The sequence below is a fragment of the Rhinoderma darwinii genome, chromosome 2 (assembly GCF_050947455.1).
Source record: "Rhinoderma darwinii isolate aRhiDar2 chromosome 2, aRhiDar2.hap1, whole genome shotgun sequence".
NCBI classification, from domain to species: Eukaryota; Metazoa; Chordata; class Amphibia; order Anura; family Rhinodermatidae; genus Rhinoderma; species Rhinoderma darwinii.
Window position 1 is genome coordinate 426,964,591 of NC_134688.1, and position 21,889 is coordinate 426,986,479.

At 42.2% G+C, this 21,889-nt stretch overlaps 1 protein-coding gene across 1 annotated transcript in view; it reads right to left on the reverse strand.

Annotated features, from left to right (window-relative positions):
- Positions 1–1,434: 1,434 nt before the first annotated feature.
- TRARG1 (trafficking regulator of GLUT4 (SLC2A4) 1) overlaps positions 1,435–21,889 on the reverse strand; it is a 42,918-nt gene continuing 22,463 nt past the window's right edge. The window contains exons 2-3 of the mRNA XM_075854348.1: positions 11,834–11,963; positions 1,435–5,556 (exon numbers count right to left, since the gene is read on the reverse strand). Coding sequence (XP_075710463.1) covers positions 5,546–5,556; positions 11,834–11,963 — 141 coding nt within the window. The 3' untranslated portion in view covers positions 1,435–5,545. The remainder of the gene's footprint in view (positions 5,557–11,833; positions 11,964–21,889) is intronic.

Consider the following 21,889-nt stretch of genomic DNA (forward strand, 5'->3'; position numbering starts at 1 on the left):
ATCCACAGGGGGTCTGTGTGGCGCTATCTATAAGGACAGTGGTGTAATGAGGGATTCTCTCATTGATGCCTATAATTGGTGTTTATAACTGTCTATTCTACTGCTGGACTTGTAATATTATAGTATTTAAAAAAGTAATTTAAAACTAATTTAAAATAAGTTTTCTTATTTTCTTATTAGCATATGGTCAGGGGTGGGGCAGACGGGGATGGTCAAGTACAGGCAGAGTCAATTACAGAGTGTCCAAATAGATAATACAAGAATGACTGCTAGTAAGCTCGATTAAGAACCGAATTGCTCAGACATGTATGAGGTGCCTTCCATTTTTATACAAGGAAAGCTGGGTGGAATAGGAGCAGCAGCAGGAGAACCAGGTAATCGCCACAAGTGTCTGAGATCAGCCACATTTACTGGAGGAGCGATGCTGGTAAGTATATGGCGGTGGGAGTTTGCGTCAGCCATTACAAATGGTAAATGTTGTTCAACTCATGAGGCATGTTAAACACATTTCTCTACCTTATACCACCTTATGGATAGCGTACATGTACACCAATAATTGTGTAAAAAACATGGCACAAATCTTTAATAAATCTGGCGCATTTTATTTTTCCTCAACAATTTTATTTAAACTTTGCATTTCCAAATTAGATTCATTTCTTCCTCAGGTCCATACAATCATTGACATTGCACAAACAATATATGCATAATGCTAAGCATCTTTTTACGATCTGCCATTTCTCTGTTGGTTCTAGATGCTTGTTTATTTTTGACCTGGTCTGCCTAAGAGGACGCCACTTCTCTGGCAATAAAAGAGTTTTTATTTTAATTGTTCTTTTTGTGATATTTATTATTAATATATCTGTACATATATCTGCATCTTCAATCCCGGTTTGCCGGTTAACGCCGAGATATCTGCAGCCGTTGTGTACATACCTTGGAAGCCCTTATTAGAGTCATGCCTAAACTAGCAGAACCTAAATGGGGGAGTTTATTTCATATATTCCCCACCCCTCCATTTTTGGGGAATTTCACCCTATAGTGCACTCTGTGGACCTTCTTTTTTTCCGAGAACTAAGTAAGATTTTATAGAATATTTGATGTTTTGATTTTGTAATTTAAGCTTACTTGGATTTTGTCATAGTTCTCTACGAAATTGGATTCTACCTAAAGTGCAAAAACTAATACTCAGGAAACCCAGCTTGATGAAAGTTCCCCTTCTGTGAGCACAACCTGCTCTGTGTTTCATCTCATTTATCACCATTGATATTTTGTAAACCTGGCCAGTATCCAGTGTGTTCCATCCCAATGCACATTTTCTCCTTGGTGAAGCTGCCAAGACCATCGTGTAGAAGTATCTAGTAAATGAAGGCCAAACCAAACTCTTTACGGCTGTCACCCTATAGACGAGCAAAGATTAGACCAAAGACAAGTGACCCATGCATTGTCAAACTTTATTTCGTTCATGCCAAAAATACAAAATGGAATGCATTCAATCCCTCACCTCCTCCCCTACATTTCTGTATATATATTCCTAATAACATGCCCTTGTCTTTTGGCAAGAGGGAGTCAGTGTGGGATTCCTGCATGCTACTGTTTGTCGATTGAGTGATATAAGACTCTAGAAAGGACCTCATAATCCAGGGAAGGTCAGCTGTGTATGCTAGAGGAGAATTGTGGGGGTGTTATGCAAATGCTTAATGGCCATGCCACTTCTTAGCGAGGGTTGGAGCACAGCCACGCAGCTTCTAGTCTCATGGCATTATGCCCTACCTGCATTGCACCTCATTTCATCATAAATACTTTCCTGCTTTGTCTACATTAAATGTCTCATCTAATCAGCAAGAAAAAGTTGCTGATCACAGAGATCATAGGAGTTACTGAAGGCGGAATTGCATCTACAGTCCACTAACAACAGGAGTGACTGACATGTATGTTGTATTCCGTTTGTCTGAGATCCTGCTTATTCACTATAGAACTGTTCATTGGATAATCTGATACACATTACTTGTAGAGCTGTTGAAACAAAAATATCATACAAGTTTTTTGGCAAAATATTGCGTCACCATCGACATCACAAAATACTTATGAAACACCATCAGAGCAGGCAGCCTTCAGCAGTACAGCAATGTAACTGTGGTTACATGAACACTGATCTATCAGATATCTAATGTAGATCTTTTGTGATATGAAAGTCCCAAATTAATTTGTACTATGGTTATTTTTATAATAAACACCAATACTTTTCCATATAAATCATGCATTTTATCCAGGCTCATCTCTTCTCTGAATAATAATAGTACCACTGAGTGTGATAGAGCCGAGCTTCAAAGAGGAAAATAGTCATCCAGCGCTGAATGATAACCTCCAAATCCGACCACCAGGGGCAGGATGAGGGATAGGCAAAAGAAGGCATCGCCTAGGGCGCCATTAAGGGGGAGGGGCGCAATTTATGGATTTAAAAAAAAGAGAAGCAATGTTCTGCCTTTGCATTTTTTACCAATCACTGTTTCATTTTATTACTGAGAACACTAGGAATTGATAGGGAAAGCTACAACAAGGGACAATTAAATGAGTGACTATTTTTCCAACTGTCATGACGAACTTCAGGGACCACCTTGAGCATCAACAGAGCTTATACCGCCCCTGCTGACCACCCAACATGGTTGTGAATTATTATCACATTTTTGCACTTTTGCTGAAGATTGCCTACTTAGTCTTGACATTTCTGAATTCTGCATAGTTAACACACACATAACTAAATCATACAATAAAATACTGGAAAACATTAATGGCGACAGTGATGAAGTTATTTGGCAATCGTTAGCACCATGGCTTATCGAAAAAAGTTAACACATGATAACATAATCCTGACCTGAGTTCCAAATAGATGTCACTAATGTCACGTGTCAATCACCATTGTTGTACCTGTTCACCGAGTACAGAACAGAATCCAGCAATGTACATGTTTGACATCATTTTTTTTAATACATATTATTAAAAATAATTTTTACTTTTTGAGATACAGCCGCTTTGTATACTGTATACAGAGCAGCTGTATCTTGCACTGAATCTTGGATCTGTCAGTTACGTGGGACTGACGGGTTCAGTGTCAGCAGGTCCTGTGTGTCTCTGACAAGCAGGATCGAGCCGTTAACAATCACATCTAAGTTTATAACTTAGATGTGATAGATTACAGGTGGATCCTGCGTGTCGGTCCCAACGGATTCAGGTCTCGGCGCACAATACAGCTGCTCTGCATACAGAATACAAAGCAGCTGTATCTCAAAAAGTTTAAATAATTTTTAATAAAATGTATTTAGAAAGTTGCACCAACCACACTGATGCACAATTTTTATATATATATATATATATATATATATATATATATATAACGATGCCAAAGGTGTACACAGCCTTTAAAAAAGTCATGTAAAAAGAATATCAGAGTGACTCAGCTCTAATTACTTTGTGGGTTAGCTAGCAAATTGGATTATAGTATTAGGCGTACATTATTTTTTTAGGACTTACAGTGTTTAGCGTTGTCTGGGCTGTGTGAGCTTTTAAGTGTTTTTTTCTGCACAGAGTATGTTACTATGAATTATGCATCCTGTAGATTTTACACCGAGAGAATGACTAAAATACGAGTAAAACCGAGTGGAGAGGACAAAAATGGTGATTAACTGAAGACTCGTTCATGACTATTGCTCATGTTGATTTGACTGAATATGGTACCTCATACAAAAATTCTTAATATTTAAACATGGAAGAGTTTTGGTTCCTAAAAGACAATTTTTTAATTCTTCATATATAATATAAAGACCACTTAATTGATTATTGAATTACGTCCATACTAAAGTGGGTGAAGTGGCTTCACAACTTCAGAATTATACGTTCTACCCAATATATCAACACTGACACTTTTATGTGTCATTATCTGCAAAACCACTGCAAGATACATTAGAAATCTAAATGATAGTTTATTAAAATATTTAGAACTTTTAAAGGTTATTGTTTAGTGCTAAATGTATTTTGAATGACTGTTTTGCTCATTAAAAAGTAATAAAAGAGAACTTAAAGCTTACACTTGGCAATGATGATATTCAGATGTAATTGTTAGTCCAACATAAGAGTAGCAACACAATACAAAGTGTATTACAAACATTTCCATCTCCAAATTATGAAAAGAGCCTTGTGTGTAAATATGTAGGTGACATGATATATAATAGATCAGTATATTGCACTTTTTTGAGCAGTAATATTTAGCAACTAACATTACTTTCCCAAGTTGGACAAACCAGGCTACTAAGATAATAGGTAAGGACACTGGCCAATGAACAGAAGGCTCTTGGGATGTCTCTTAGTTGCTTAGAGGATCTAATGTCAACTCACCTATACATTATTGCCTATGGACTATCAGATGTTGAATTGTACATGATTAGCATTGATTAACCATGACGGATACTACACTTGGTTTCAAGATCTTTGGACACTATTATTTGCAATTGACAGGTTAAAATAAATGGTGGACTGGTCAGCTTCCTCTTTCTTATATCAAATCTTGGGGTCCTTTCTCACATGATTGACTTGAGTATTGTAATAAAATGAACAGGCTTGAAAGCTGTAAAACTTGTGGACTTTTAAATTCTGTATCTTGTATTCTGTATGATCATATGTGATCATGTTCCTATCTGCTGAGATGTGTCTCTCAGTGCCTGGCATTTGAGTGGCTGTGACCTTAACCAAACTTTTAAAGAAAGAATAAATGGCAGCATTAGCTATATATAGCTAAGCATATATCTAGGTCATTTCCTACAAATGCTAAGTATGCGCTTTGTAGAAACCAAGTCGTGTCAATAACCCCCTGACTTGTATGAATGTCACAGCGCCAGTCTGCTGCAAGCAAAGGAGAAGAGGTGCTTTGATCAAGGAGAACAAGCAACCATGCAAATGGTTAGTCTGAGTTTTTTGTATATGTTGTATTTTTAAACAACCCATGAAAAATGCTAAAAAAGACATTAAAAGTCCTGATCCATTTTGTCAGCGAGGAAGCAGCATCATCCAAAACAGGGGGAGGTCACACAGCACGATGCAGTGTCAAGTTCTTTCCTAATCGCAACCCTATATATGGCAGTTTTCAGCTTTATTATTTAATACAGACAATAGCTTTCATTCCTTTGATACAAAAGCTGGAAATAAAAAAGGAGTTGTGCTATCACCTGTTTGCCAGTCCCCAGATGCTCCTCCATAAATTGTTCATCTGTAGGTTTTTATGATAGGAGGGCAACCTCAAGGCATCTCTCTGTTTCCCGTTTTGCAAGTCCCTCTCATTTTGTGCTGTTCTCCTGCATCTCTCTCTCAATTCCCAAGGGCGTGTAAAGTGCTGCATGCAATCCCTTGGACCTTGGGAAGAGCTGGGCCTACTCTTTCCTCCAGCCAGCCTCCAAAATAGAAGGACCTTTTTGCAATGAGGAGATTAAAAACTGAAGGAAACGATAAGGCCGGCCATTTCTGGATCTCCGTCTGAGCCCCAGGTTATCAGCAAATCTTACTTGAAAACTAGAAGAGAATAAGCAATGGTAATTAGAGCATAGAAATGAATGAACAAAGCAATAAGCTAAATGCATTATTTTCACGTGTAAAGGATTTGAAGACACTATTGACAACTTATTTTGTATTTTTTTTACTTTGGCATTCGCAATGATGTATTCTGAAAAATGGTTTTCATGGACTCGGGAGTAGAGATGAGCGAATTTCCCAAAATTAATTTCGGGTCTAATTCTATCAAACCGGCCATCAGATTCAATTTGTCTTAATGAATTCTTTGCGAATCAAAAGTGCTCTGAAAAGTTGTGTATGACACTCTGAGGTCTTCTAGGACTGTCTCAAACCCCTTTAAAGCTCTTTAATGCCAAGACAGCATTAGTAATGTCAAAGTGACAGCAACATATATGGCTATGTGTAAACGGATATTAGCCGGTGGTAATAAACAGCCTGTTCAAAATCACACTGCACTGTCAGATTTTTTAGGCTTTTTAAACTTTAAAAATGGTCCAAAAAGTAGCCCTTTTTGGTGGTAATAAGATTTATGCAAAACAATGCGTGACATCACGTCTGTGGCGTCTTATCAGCAAGCAGTGGCACGATAGCACCAGGATCTAAATATAAATAAAAATCTTTTTGCTTGAAAAAAATTGTCACTTGGACACAAACGCATAAGTAAATCGGTGCTGTATAAATAATTGATACAGAACAATAAGCCAATTTTTGGTGGCACCATTAGATATATCTAAAACAATGAGTGACGTCTCGTCTGTAATGTCTGTTTCAGAAGGCAACAACACGCAATCAGCACCAGGATTAATATTATTAAAGATTTGTGAATGATGTAATGAAGATTGGTGATTCACAAATTAATAGAAGAATTGTATAGCTGCAGCAGCACTCACTCACAGCAATGACAGCCTGTGCCTGCCTTACTAACACATTGACACTAACTGACTCCTATCACTCTCTAAAATCTATCTCTATCAATTATAGTAAATCTAACTATCTATTCTCTTCTGCTCAATATGAAACGCTCACTGACACTAATCCACTATCTATCTGCAGCAGCATTTCCTGGTTTGCCAGATTATAGTGGCTATAGTGAACCAGAGTTTGAGGTTGCTGTATAAAGCTTCCATTGTCCTCTTAAAGGGAATGGGTCATCAGAAAATGACATATAGTGTAAATCAAGTTTTTATGTTAAACATCTTGTTTTTTAAGATTTTTTTTTTCATTTACCATGTCTTTATATTAAAAAAAGAATCCTAAAATCTTGCCATTTTCACTCTGACCACTCTTCCTGTTTTGTAGGGAACACTTCTTAGCAGTCCTCTCATTATCATCACAGACAGGATTACAATGAAAGGTAACACCTGTATATAGATAACACAGGATCCACCATTGACAATAGGTAATTAATACACCTCCCCTCCTACCTCTTCCTGCACAATGATTTCTGCACAGGGCACAGAGCATGCCCAGAAAACTCTCCCATAGAGGTCAATGGGTCGCCTCCCGTTCGCAGATCTCTAAGTGGTGTTAACAGCAGCTCATGCAAGATGGCTGCCCCCATAAGCATTTATAGAAAATAGAATTCTAAGAGTCAAACAATAAAAACAGATTAGAAAAAAAGATTAAATTTCACTATCTGGTTTAAATAAGGAAAAAATATATTTGATACATTCCCTTTAAGGCTTCGTTCACATCTGCGCTAGGGCTACGTTCCGTCTGAGGTTTCCGTCGGAACGGAGCCCTGACAGACACAAACTGAAACCATAGGTTTCCGTTTCCATCACCATTGATTTCAATGGTGACAGATCCGGTGCAAATGGTTTCTGTTTGTCTCCGTTGTGAAAGTGTCGACTACGCTATTGATTCCGTCAAAACAACGGAACCCTTGCACAACGGAGTCAAACTGAAACCATTGGCACCGGATCCGTCAACATTGAAATCAATGGTGATGGAAATGGAAACCTACAGTTTCTGTTTGTGTCTGTCAGGACTCCGTTCCGACGGAAAGCTCAGACGGAATGTCGGAACGGAGCCCTAGCGCAGATGTGAACGAAGCCTAAATCAGACAGCCGAGGAGCCTGAGGAGAGCCTTTTAGTTGATGATAATTGCAGGAGAGCCGCTGACTGATGGGACTCTCAGGATTTGTTGCCAGTTCAGCATGACGGCGGCAGCTGTTACAGCACCCCCAACTCTCATTCATGGGACTGTACCTCTTATGGCATCCCATAAATGCCCTCGTTTAAAGTGTACAGCCCCCTATTAGATCTAAATGCCCTAAGATGGTATATAACAAAGTGCGGTCTAAAGCTAAAAAAAACTTTTAAAATGCCAATGTCAGGGAGTGAATAGTTATATTCAGCTCTGATATTTTATTTCTGTGCAAATTGTGCAACCGGCTAATAGCTTCATGACTCCATGAGTTTATACTACGCTTTCGTCACATGGGACATAGGTGAAAGTGGTAGTCTAAACCAGAAAAATCACTTGAAGCTCCTGGGCCTAAATGTAAATGTGCCGTTTGCAATAATGGTATCTTGCAATGTTGCAGATGGGCTTTTGGGCACCCTCAGACCTAGACCCTAGGACCAGGGTGTGACTGCTACCTCTACACCCCTGATCTAAACAACCTCCACAACTGTGCTGATATATTAAGTATAGTCTAGAGACTGATGTGAGAGGACAGAGAAATGTGATCCAACCGACTGTGCTTGGAGGAAGAGAAGAACTGGGCAGGTAGATCTGATGCTTTAAAATGTAGGTATGCACATTTATTTTATGTGGGGCCTTGTTTTGCACATTAAATACAGAACAAATGCAAACTCCAATTAAAAAAATTAAAACTCTGCTTTGAGTATAAAAATAACAAACTGATTCAATTCAAAATATAATAACCATATCAAATAATACCTGTTTTATTCATACTGTTATGAATGAAAGAGGTTTTCTAATCCTTAACATTGATGTCATGAATTTTAGACTGTTGGACACCTGGATCAGAAAGAAGGGGTCGCAGTGCTATATCTCTGACAGTACCACCCTCACTTGAAGATGGCTGAGCTGCCTGCACAACCACATACAACGTCTAGGCAACAGTGGCTAGGAAATTGCAAAGAGGCCATGACATCAGTGAGTGCCGCAACCCTTTGTTCTCTTGATCAGTGGGGGTTGAGGTGGTAAAAGTCCTAGCGATCACACATTGATGGCATATCATAGGGATATGTCATAAATGTTGGAAAACCTTTTTAATTATAAAACCATAAAAGAAGTAAATGAGAGATGCATGCACTTGCATCTTTATAGAAACAGATTGATGTATTTTTTTGTGTTTTAACATTAATATTAGACATTAAAATGAACTGATATAAACACATGAAGTTAGAGGCTTGTTACTCTGACTACGATGTGTGTTAATAAAGAACATTAAAGCGGCTCTGTCACCAGATTATAAGTGCTTTATCTCCTACATAATCTGATCGGCGCTGTAAGGCTGGGTTCACACGACCTATTTTCAGGCGTAAACGAGGCGTATTATGCCTCGTTTTACGCCTGAAAATACGGCTACAATACGTCGGCAAACATCTGCCCATTCATTTGAATGGGTTTGCCGACGTACTGTGCCGACGACCTGTCATTTATGCGTCGTCGTTTGACAGCTTGACAGCTGTCAAACGACGACGCGTAATTTGACTGCCTCGGCAAAGAAGTGCAGGGCACTTCTTTGCAACGTAATTTGAGCCGTTCTTCATTGAAGTCAATGAAGAGCAGCTCAAGATTACGGGAGTCAAAGACGCCTCGCATAATGCGAGGAGGAGCTTTTACGTCTGAAACGACGCAGCTGTTTTCTCCTGAAAACAGTCTGTCTTTTCAGACGTAAAAGACAGTTCTCGTGTGCACATACCCTTATGTAGATAAGAGCAGTGGTTTTTATTTTGAAAAACTATCATTTTTTAGCAAGTTATGAGCAATTTTAGATTTATGCTAATTAGTTTCTTAATAGACAACTGGGCGTGTTTTTACTTTTGACCAACTGGGCGTTGTACAGAGGAGTGTATGATGCTGACCAATCAGTGACCAATCAGTGTCATACACTTCTCATTGTTCCAGCCCATTGTTACAGCGTGATTGCAGTGAAAGAAGCTGGGCTGGAACAATGAGAAGTGTATGACGCTGATTGGTCACTGATTGGTCAGCGTCATACACTTCTCTGTACAATGCCCAGTTGGTAAAAAGTAAAACTCACGCCCAGTTGTCTATTAAGAAACGAATTAGCATAAATCTAAAATTGCTCATAACTTGCTCAAAAATTATCGTTTTTCAAAATAAAAACCACTGTTGTTCTCTAAATTACAGCACTGATCAGATTATGTAGGAGATAGGGCGCTTATAATGTGGTGACAGAGCCTCTTTAAATGCTCCATTATATCAACATGATAGCTTCCTTTGTATATATGGAAGAGTCTTATTGTTGTCATTTAATATAATTTCAAAATGATAAAGATATTAGTATTTATTTAGCATGTTAATATTTTTAATTGTCTGTATCAATGTACCGAGCCTATAACACTCAAAACACTCAAAAAGTCCCAAGGGCACACAGATGATCTCAATTTGACTAATTATGTGACTTCTGAAAGTGCTTTCACACGTGTCAGAAAGCAACGCCTTTTCTCTGCACAGCAAATTACTGATGTCTTACCGCGAATTAGAGTCATTTCTTTGACCTGTAGTAGCCTGTGGGGCCAAAAAAATATAATATGGTGTTCCAATGATGAGGTTGGGGCTAAGCACAGACATCTGTGATTTGACAGGTTCAATAGCCGCAGTCATGTAACTTACAAGGAACTTGCATGAGACTTTTTCACCCAATGTCTTTCTTCTTGATACTTTGTTGATTGACAGTTACATGAAAGTTGCATGTACATATGACTGTTACACAACTCAATGAATTCCTATAGGCTGAGGCACTAGGCTGCGGACAAATTGCAGTTGATTGAAACTTGACTGTAACATAACAGCCAAGATCACCTGAATCAATAACACTATGGCAGATCAGGGAGATACCTCCCTGCTCTGCCATTTACTAGGCTACAGGCTGTTCGGCCTGCAACCTATCAGGCGCAGGAACAGGATCCATGCGCAGGCCAGCGTGAGGATGTCACTGGATCATGCTGACCTACGCAAGGATCCTGTCAGTGTTGGGGAGCAGCTCCGTTCGTCGCAGAAACGGGTCCTAGGTGAGTACAATTTTTTTGTTTTATTTGTTTAGGAGGCACTGTCCACATGGCGGAGGTGGGGGCTGTATGGCATTGTCTACAAGTGGGAGGTGGGGGGCTGTATAGCACTGTCTAAAAGTGGGAGGTGGGGGCTGTATGGCACTATCTACAAGGGGAGGTGGGGGCACTGTCTACAAGGAGTCGGTGGGGGGCACTGTCTACAAGGGAGAGGTGGGGGGCTGTATGGCACTATCTCCAATGGGGAGGTGGGGGCGGTATAGCACAATCTACAGGGGGGCTGTATGCCATAATCTATGCACTATCTACAAGGGCGGGGCTGTGTGTGGCACCCAGGGGAAGGAGGGGAGACATTATACTGTGGGGGGGGAGCCACTAAGGGGACATTATACTGTGTGGGGCCCGCTAAGGGGACATTATACTGTGTTGGTGCATTACAGCGGGCAATATACTGTGTGTGGCCCTTAGGGGGCATTATACTGTGTGGGCACACTTAGAGGACAAAATACTGTGTCCTTAAAGGGGTTATAATATATTATTATACAGTATGGGGCAGCTATGGGGGCATTATACTGTATGGGGGTACTAAAGGGGCATTAGACTGCATGGGGGCACTAAAGGGGCATTATACTGTGTGTGGGGCAATATACTGTGTGGGGGAACTTAAGGGACATTATACTGTGTGGGGGCACTAAAGGGGGCATTATACTTTGTGAGGGCACTATAAAGGGCATTATACTGTGTGGGGGCACTAAAACAGGCATTATACCATGGGGGGCATTATACTTATTTATGGGGCAAATATTTATGATGGGTTTGGGCGCCGAAAGAAAATTTTGCACGGGGTGCAGGCCTTGGTCCTGCTGCATGGAAGGGTTACCTGTTGCCGTTTGGGCAAATATCATCCAGACTTCTGTGCTACAGGCAACAACATGTTGCATAAGTCTTGTAAATATTGATGGAGTATGATTTTTCTGATAGGATTAAATGAAAATAAGACGTCTCTGACAAATGCTGAGAAACGTGAAAATACTTTGCTTCTTACCTGTTAAACTGAGGATACAGAGGATGATGATGACAATCCCAAGCAAGATAGATACAACACTCAGTAGTCTGGCCAAGCGTCCCAATCTTCGGGCTCCATCCATATCTCCCTGCTGCAAGCTATTCCGTGACTAGTGACATGTGAAAAAAACACCAGTAAGGAAACTAACATTACTAAATATCAATTGGTATAAGTCATATTAAATAGTTCACTACATACAGACAGTTCCCTCTTCCTATGTCTATTGTGTAGTTATATATATTATAACTTCTAGACATGGTCAGTATTTTGTTCTTCAAATGTTTTTTTGCAACTTTCTCTGTCGTTTTAAAGGACTTTGTATCTCTATTCAATTACATTTTTGTTTTAGAAACAGCAAGGGGCTAAAAAACAACAAAGCAAACCTGAATATAGGAGAATCACACGACTTGACAGAATCGTCAAATTATAGGATATTGACATTGATTCGATCCATCCTGCCTTGTCTACCACTGCTGTTCAACCAATATCATGTAGCTGTGATTATTGAGCCTTCTGTGTCCTTCAGTATATTTAAAAATTACCTTATATTATCTAAGCAGGTTTATGTTTCCTTCTGCACAAAACCAATAGTTACCCATTATAAAATACAGAGTCTAGCTGTGCTCTTTTCAAAAACAACAAAACTGTTTAGCTGAAACATTTGAGGGCCATCTACAACAAAAATGAAAATAAATGTAGGCGTTGTTGGACCATTATAATTGAACTAAAAATTATTATATATATATATATATTATTTTTTTTTTTTTAAAAGGTGAACTGAAATAATCCAGGGGCACCAATTTTTGTAAGAAAGAAATATGGTGTGATCGGGATTACAAGAACAAAGTTCCATGTGGAAGATGTGGTTGACTTTTTGAAGCCATTGAACAGCGGTAAAGGGAATCGGTTGATACCATTTTAGTGGTATCGAAGCTTAGCTGGCACACACTCTTGTCATCAGGGTGTATCCCTACCAGTCTGAAACTGTCAGCAATGATTTGACAGTGTTAGGCTGGGTAGGGACATGCCTTTTTTGACAAGAAGAATGGTAACACCCAGTTGTCAATTTATACATACATTTCCAGTAGGAATAACAGAGAAATGGTACAACACAGAGTTCTAAGAAAAGATTTTTCCGACTTATTTTATATTTTTTAAAACAGACATGCAAGTAAATCTGACCACATGACCAGCAGCACTCATTCTAATACTACATGTCCCAGGCTCTCTTTGTGCTGCTGTGCACACCTCCGAGGCTGTGTATTATTAACATAGTCTACAGCCAGGAAGACGACACAGAGCAGTGGTACATATAAATGGAGCAGTGAGTATTGTTTTTTTTGTTTTTTTTAATAATATATCCTGCCATCAGATTAATTTCTAATATAGTCAGACAACCCCTTTACGTCATAGCTTATGTGACGCTACCCCCGTCCAAAGTCACTGCATTCAACTGCATGTTTAGAACCAACTTATAAAGAAGGCAGTAGAAATGCTCTTTAAGAAATCATAACCTTTCATTTGGTCTCATCCTCAGAAGTAAAGACCTATGAGACAACACAGATAAATAAATTCTAAAGTTTTAATACATTACATGTAGAACCAGAAAATATCAATATTGCTAATGAATATTTCAGGACTTTCTTCATAAGTGAAACAGAAAGCGTGTTCTTTGAAGTACAGTTGATATTACCGTTACAAGTCTTTAGACCATGAAATAATTGATATTGACAACACCGTGTAGTAAAATTACAGTACAAAGTACCATATTCATTGATTCAATGGACTATGTTTAATGGGAAACCTTGTACTCAGAGGCGTAACTACCGCTGTAGCAACCGGAGCAGCTTCCACGGGGCCCACGGCATGAGGGGGCCTATACCGCCCGCTGACATGGCCCCCCATGCCCGGTGGCGCGGCTAGCAGCCGTTATGGCTGCTACAGCGGTGGCAACGCCACTACGGGGGGCCCGCACCGCCCGGCGTCTAACATTTATGGGCCGCGAGGCATGGGCCCTCTCATGCCCGGTGGCATTGCTAGCGACAGCCACCCCCTCTTGCAGTAATTGTACCTGCGTCAATAGCACACAGGTACAAATACATTCATTAGCGCTGAATGCCACCCGACCATTCAGCGCCATACAGTGATGCTGATTGGCGGGGCAAAATGTTTTGCCCCGCCAATCAGCGCCTTTAACGACGCTAACGGCGCGATGATGTCATCGCACTGCTTCAGTTGTTGAAAGGCGCTGATTGACGGGGCAAGTCATTCTGCCCTGCAAATCAGCGCCTTTCAATGACATTAGTGGAATGATGACGTCATCGCGCAACTTGTGTCGTTTAGCCACAGCAGACCTGCTCAGAAGAGAGCAGGTCTGCATTGCCACCAGACGGCGCGGGAACGGGATCATGTGAGTATATAAAGTTTTTGGTTTTTTTTATAATAAATCTGTGAGTGGTATTATCTACAGGGAGGCTCTATCTACAGGGGGGGGGGTCTATATGTGGGGATGTGGAGCAGTATATACAGGGGGAGCTATATCAGGGACACTATATACAGGGGTGGGCTATATGTGGAGCACTATTTATAGGGGGAGCTATTTGTAAGGCACTATCTATAGGGGTGGGCTATATGTGTGACACTATATCCATGGGTGAGTTACCTGTGGGGCACTATCTATAGGGGTGGGCTATATGTGTGACACTATATACATGGGTGAGTTACCTGTGGGGCACTATCTACAGGGAGCTATATGTAGGGCACTGTCTACAAGGGTGGGCTATATGTGGGACACTATATACAGGGGGAGCTATCTGCCAAGGTAGCCTATATGTGGAGTACTATATATAGGGGAAGCTATATGTAGGGCAGCATGATGGCTCAGTGGTTAGCACTATTGCCTTGCAGCTCTAGAGTCCATATGTGGGCACTATCAACAGGGGGCTGCATGTGGGGCACTATCTACTAGGGCTTCAAATGTAGGACTCTCTCTACAGAGGCTCTATGAGGGTCACTATCTACAGGTGGGGGGGCTATGGGGGCACTATCTACAGGGGGCATGGTGTGTGTGTGTGTGTGTGTGTGTGTGTGTGTGTGTGTGACACGCAGTGTATGGTACTATTATAATCAGGGACACAGTGTATGGCGCTATTACAGTTAGAGGTGCAGTGTATAGCCCTATTATATTTAGAGGTGTTGAGAATTTTATCTTCGTTTATAGGTGCAGAAATGTTTTAAAAGTGAGAAGCTGAAGACATCTGAGCGGAAAACTGCAGAAATGGGTCGTGGCCGGGATATGAACAGTGATGTCAGGAGCAGAGCAGTGTCCCAGGCAGAGTGCTAGTAGCGCTCTGAGTGGGACTTTGATTCTGGGGTTGCCCCTGACATCACTATCCATATATGGACAGTGATGTCAGGGGCTTCCCCAGAGACAGAGTACCGGAGCAGAGCCTTTACTAGCTCTGACTGGGACTTCAGCTCTGCTCCGGACATCACTTTCCATATTTGGACAGTGATGTCAGGAGCAGAACAGGAGTCCCAGGCAGAGTGCTAGTAGTGCTCTGCCCGGGACTATGGCTCTGGGGTTGCCCCTGACAAAACTGTCCATATGTGGACCGTGATGTCAGGGGCTTCTCCTGAAGCGGAATCCCCAGCTAGAGCGTCGGCAATGCTCTGGCTGGGGATTCCACTCCTAGAGGGTGCCCCAAATGTGCTACCTACAGGGAGGGGGCTGTGTGGCACTTCCAGGAAGAGGGGCTGTGTGGCACTACCTGGGATGGGGGGCTGTGTGGCACTACCTGGGAGGAGGGGGCTGTGTGGCCCTACCTGGGAGGGGGGCTGTGTGTCACTACCTGGGAGGGGGGCTGTGTGGCACTACCAGGAAGGGGGGCTGTGTGGCACTACCTGGGAGGAGTGGTTGTGTGGCACTACCTGGGAGCGGGGGCTGTGTAGCACTACCTGGGAGGGCGGCTGTGTGGCACTATATACAGAGGGCACAAATTTATGGGGGTATGAACTGGGGCCCTAACTTCTATATGGGGGCACAAAGTGATGTTTTCTGCCATTTTACTGCCGGTGTGAGTTACCCCGCAGAGGGGCCTACTAACTTTGTGTTGCCCAAGGGCCAACATAAACCTGGAGCCTGCCCTGCACCCTAATAGGAGATTATGACCTTGGGAGGAATATCCATTTGTACCATGGTGCCAGAAAAAAAAACATTTCATGTAGATAAGTAAGACAACAATTTCTTAATTGTGTATTTTAATATTTCTTCATTTTAATGATAACTATCGGCAATTTCTGCTTCAGGAGACAAGTCTTTAATATTGCATAGACAATCAATTAGTTTAACTAGAAGTCTATTAGAATAACTTTTTTCAATCTTTTAATGGGGGTTATACCCTCCCCCCTTCTATGAGAGGGGCTTTTATAGTGCTCATCCCCAAGCCCCATAAAGATCCTAAAGATTGTGGCTCATGCCGGCCTATTTCACTTCTCAATTGTGATATTAAAATATTAGCCAAAATACTCGCAATGCGTTTGCAAAAAATCATCTCTCATCTTATTCATCCAGACAAATCTGGTCTCATGGCAGGAAAGGCCACAGATGTTAACCTTCGAAGGCTCTTCACTAACATATCATCTACTATAGGATCGAGTGGCTCCAGATTTGTTGCTTCTTTGGACCTTGAGGAGGCCTTTGATTCGGCAGAGTGGTCTTATCTGTGGTCTGTGCTAGGTAAATTTGTATTTGGACCTAGGTTTATCCAATGGGTGCAGTTATTATACTCCCAACCTATAACAAGTGTTAAAATCAATTGTCAAATCTCCCTCCCTCAATAACACTTGCCCGAGGGACTAGACAGGGTTGCCCACTATCCCCTTCCCTTTTTGCATTGGCTATTGAGCCATTAGCACTAGCTATAAGAGCCTCTCCTGATATAAATGGTTTTGAGATGGGTCAAAAGGAAGAACGTGTCTCTCTCTACGCAGATGATACGCTACTATTCCTGAATGATCCAGATCCATCTCTACAGACGAAGTTATCTCTGTTTGATTTATTTACGTCCTCCTCTGGCCTTCGTGTGAATTGGTCAAAATCTTTGGTGATGGCAAAAGACGATGCAGCTAGAGAAACTGTGCTTCCTTCTCCACTACAATGGGAGGATAAAATTACTTATCTAGGTATAGTGATTACCCCAGATATTTGCACTTTTATAATTGATAATGTCACTCCTTTGGTACGATGTCTTCAAGTGGACTTTGAAAGATGGAAACACCTCCCCCTCACAGTTACAGGCAGAATTAATTTGTTTAAAATGAAGTCACTGTCTAGATTCTTGTACCTCTTTCATAATTCTCCAGTATGGTTGCTGTATCCCTGTACTCTAATATTGATAAAGATCCTTGATCTTTTATTTGGGCAGGGGGTACTCCTAGAATCTCTTTGGGCACACTATAATTACCCACTGGGCTTGCCCTCCAGAATTTATACCTCTACTTCCTTGCTAGTCAACTGGTTTATGTGTGGTGGTGCTTTACCCATAGATACTTTAAAGGGAATGTGTCATGAATTTTTTATTTTTTATCATATTGCTTTTAATATGATATTAACATTAATTTTATTTATTTGTGTTCTTGTGTTCTACTTTTTACTTTGTTCTTACATTTACTTCTCTATGGGGACTGCCATTTTTTTTTCATCTCTGTATGTGTCGATTAACGACACATACAGAGATGGAATACGGCACATACAACCCCATAGAGAATGCAAACGGGAGCCGTTCCATTCTTTGCAGCGTATGCCGTCTGTATGGGAACGGCGCATGTGCCGCTCCCACACAGACCAAAACAAAGCTCGTTCGCAAAGCGAAATCCGGCGCCATTTTCATGTGGACCGGAAGCCGCGGCCGGACAGTAAGATGACGACTTCCGACCGCGGCTTCCGGCCATATGTTCAAGGAAGCGAAGGTGCAAGGAATAGGAGCGGAGGCGGCAGCGGCGGCTGGAGCAGGTAATTTATGTTCGTGTATGTGATGTGTGTATTATATTCGTGTATGTTCGTGTTATACTGTCTGCTGAGCACTGTATCTAATCCTCCTACACTGTGCAGTCGCTCAGAAAATGGCGGCACACAGTGTAGGAGGTTTGAAGATTCAAACCCCTCCTTCTCCTGGCACTAGCCAGAATAAGGGAGGGGGGGGGGGTTGTGTGAGGACACTAGCGAGAGTGTGTCTACCCCAAATTTGCAGCATAAAGCAATGAGGTTGCTTTACCACATTGACCATGCTGCAATTTTGGGAACTGCTCCCTCTAGTGGCCAGCACATGGAAATGTTATAAATTAGAATCTAATTTATAATATTTCCTGACTTGTGAAAAAATGCTCAAAACTAAAACAATGTGTAATCCCATAAATAATAATTGTTTAACTAAAAAAAAATATAAATAAATTCTAGCGACACATTCCCTTTAATCCCTGTACTGAGCTGGAAGCTTCCCTTCTTGGTTCCTATAAAGCCCTGGTGAACTCTATCTATAGAAAGGCCCCCCTCCGGGACACGCACTCACAATCCCAATGAAAACCACTCTGAATGTCTGGCAAAGATCAATGCTGCTTTTTAACTCAGACAAGGTGTAATGGTCACCTAGGACACCACTCTGGTATAACCCGCATTTGCGGCAGTTAAGAGACCTCCCTAACCCTGGTGAGTGGGCAACCCTGGGTATATTGACCTTAGAGGATGTGGTAGTAGAAGACAAAACAGCTATATTTGTACATCTTAGGTCCAAACACCAGATCTCGACCCATCTCATATTCCGTTATTTTCAGCTTAGACATGCCCTCTAGTCGCAATTTGCAGGATATAATGTCAGACTATGTACATCCCCTGTGGAGGATTGGGTAACGTAGGAAACGTTGGTTAAACCATTATACAGGCTTTATAGGCAGTTGTTGACTCTATCATCTAATAAACTTGATAGGGCCTTAGATCATTGGTCTCACACTCTTTCCTCTGTCTCTACAGATGATCATATGGAAATGCTATCCGCTCTAACAGGTCCATTGATATCTACAAGAGACCGACTTATTCAGTTAAAATGTTTCCACCAAATTTACTACACCCCTTCCAAATTATTTAGAATGGGACGTATACCTACTCCTGTCTGTCCACCGTGCCACGGAGCTGAGGTCTCCTACATACACATGTTCTGGGAATGCCCGATTATTAATAATTTCTGGGCGGAGGTAATGGAATTTCATGAGCTTAAAGTAGGACTCGCTCGTATACTTTTTTTTTTTTTGAAATTCTTTATTTTCGTGGCTAACAGCCAAATTTTCACAGTAAAAAAGAATACAGATACATATGGGAGGATGAAATACATGTACAAGGTTAGAGATGCATTCAATTGAATGGCATATCAAAAACTTATCCACATAAAGCAACCTATGTCAACTCTAGAATATACTGATAGATACTCCCCGCCTATGCGAGAGAGAGAGGATACAAGACAGAATGAGGGAGGAAGAGATGGGAGTGGGCAGGGGGGGGGGAGGATAGCGTCTCCCTCCGGGGAGGTCCCCGCTCCCCCAGACTGCGTCCACTATGAACTATTCACCAATGACCGTATGTCCAAGAATGTCTTTATAGGAGTCAGTGTCCTGGAACATGATCCAAGGTGACCATGTGAGGCAGAATCTGGCGTGATTGTCATGAATGCTAGAGGTCAGGTCCTCCATGTGCATGAGATTGTTGACCTTTGAAACCCAGAGGGACTGAGTGGGAGGAGAGGGGTTCTTCCATCGCAAGGGAATACAGTGCCGCGCAGCCATCACTAAAAAGTGAAGCAAGGAGCACTTATAAATGTTTGCTGGGATGTCACAGTGATGGAGGAGGAAGAAAGCCGCATCCATAGTAAAGCTGGTATCAGTTACCTCGCATATCACCTTCTTAACCCCATCCCAAAATTCTGCAAGTAGCAGGCAAGACCAGAAAGTGTGGAGTAGGGTACCATTGTCCAATCCGCATCTTCAACATAGAGGTGACACGGTCGGGAAAATACGATGCAGACGGACCGGGGTCCTATACCATCGTGAGAGCAATTTAAAACTGGCCTCCTGATAATGCGAGCTAATTGAGGTTTTATGGGCAAGAGTAAGAATGCGAGAGCATTTGCTTGTGGTAAGGGTGATCCCTAGTTCCGACTCCCACTCAGAGATATAACCAGGTGCTGGGAGATCCGGCGGGTTCAGAAGGAGGTGGTAGATCGTGGACAATGTATGGCGAGCTGGCTCAGAGCCAACACACAAGTCCTCCAGTGGAGACCTAGGAGCTTTGAATAGCTCCGAAGGTGGTAAAGAGGAGTAGAAATGGCAGAGTTGAAATATGCGCCAGTAACCCAAAGGAGGGAGTTCAGGCATCTGTGTCAACTCCTCAAGGGAGAGCCACTCCGAGTTCTTCAGAAAGTGCTCTGCCCTAAATACACCCGACGCCGCCCAAGACTTGAACACCGAGTCACTCAACCCCGATGGAAAAGATGGGTTCCCCAGGATCGGAGACATGGGGGAGCAAAGAGGCAGGAGATGTGAACGGACCGTAATAAGGGCACAACATCGGAGCGTGGGACAGATCGTGGGGTGGTGGTGTAGAGATGTGAGAAGTCCAAGTTTCAACCATGGAGATACTTCGAGAGGGACCGACGAAAAGCTTTGCTCAATACCCACCCATGCCTTGAAAGGGGCGTGTCTACACCAGTCCACTACGCGCACCAGATGAGCTGCAATGTAATATGAGCGAATGTCAGGAAGTGCCAATCCCCCTGTCTTCCGGGATCGACACAGGAGCGTACGGCTAAGGCGTGGGTGTTTGCCATTCCAGACAAAGGAGATTTGTATGGAGTTGATCGCTTTAAAGAATGATGGTGGAACTGCTATAGGAAGGGCCTGGAATAAGTAGAGTATTCGAGGTAAAATATTCATTTTAAAAATAGTACAGCGTCCCAACCACGTAAATGTGCCTCCCGACCATCGAGCACAATCCGCTTTAATCTCGGTAAGAAACCTTGGAAAATTCAAGTTAAAAATTCCCTTCAGATCCGTCGGAATATACACTCCCAGGTATTTGAGGGCCACCGAGTTCCATTTGAAACTAAAGGATTGTTCCAGCGTAGATAGCAGGGAGGCGGGGAGGGAAACATTCATGGCCTCTGATTTGGCAAAGTTTATTTTAAAATTGGAGAGGCTGGAAAAGCGACGAAACTCCTGCATCAGGTTCGGGAGGGAAGTGGTTGTGTTGGTCAGGAAAAACAACAGGTCATCTGCATACGCCGCCACCTTATTGGCATGAGAGCCCTCCCCTAGGCCCCGAATATCCTGGTTAGCTCGAACATGTCTTAGAAATGGTTCCAATGTCAGGATAAAAATCAGAGGGGAAAGGGGGCAGCCCTGGCGGGTCCCATTATGGATGACAAATTCTTCAGAGAGAATGCCATTCACCCGGACACTTGCAGAGGGGCAAGAGTACAAAGACATGATCCAACTCATCACCTGAGGACCCAGGCCAAGTCGGAGTAGTGTTTCCTCCATGTATGTCCAATTGACTCTGTCAAAAGCCTTTTTCGGCGTCGGTAGACAAGAGCATAAGTGGTACACGGGACAACTTAGCCCTGTGTATAAGATTGATCGCTTTCATGGTGTTGTCTCGGGCCTCCCTGCCCACCATGAACCCCGCCTGGTCAAGATGAATGACCCCACTGAGCAACGGGGCCAAACGCATTGCCAAGATCTTCGCGAAGAGTTTAATATCTGTATTGAGGAGCGAAATCGGCCTGTAACTTGCACACTGGGAGGGGTCTTTCCCTGGCTTGGGGATCACTGCAATGTGAGCCCTGAGTGCGTCTGGTGGAACGCGAGCAGAGGAGGAAAAGGAGTTCAAGGATGTTAGAAAATGCGGGCTTAGGATAGCGGTGAATTTTTTATAATAGGGAAGCGTGAACCCGTCAGGCCCCGGGGCCTTGCCATTGGCGGAGTTCTTGA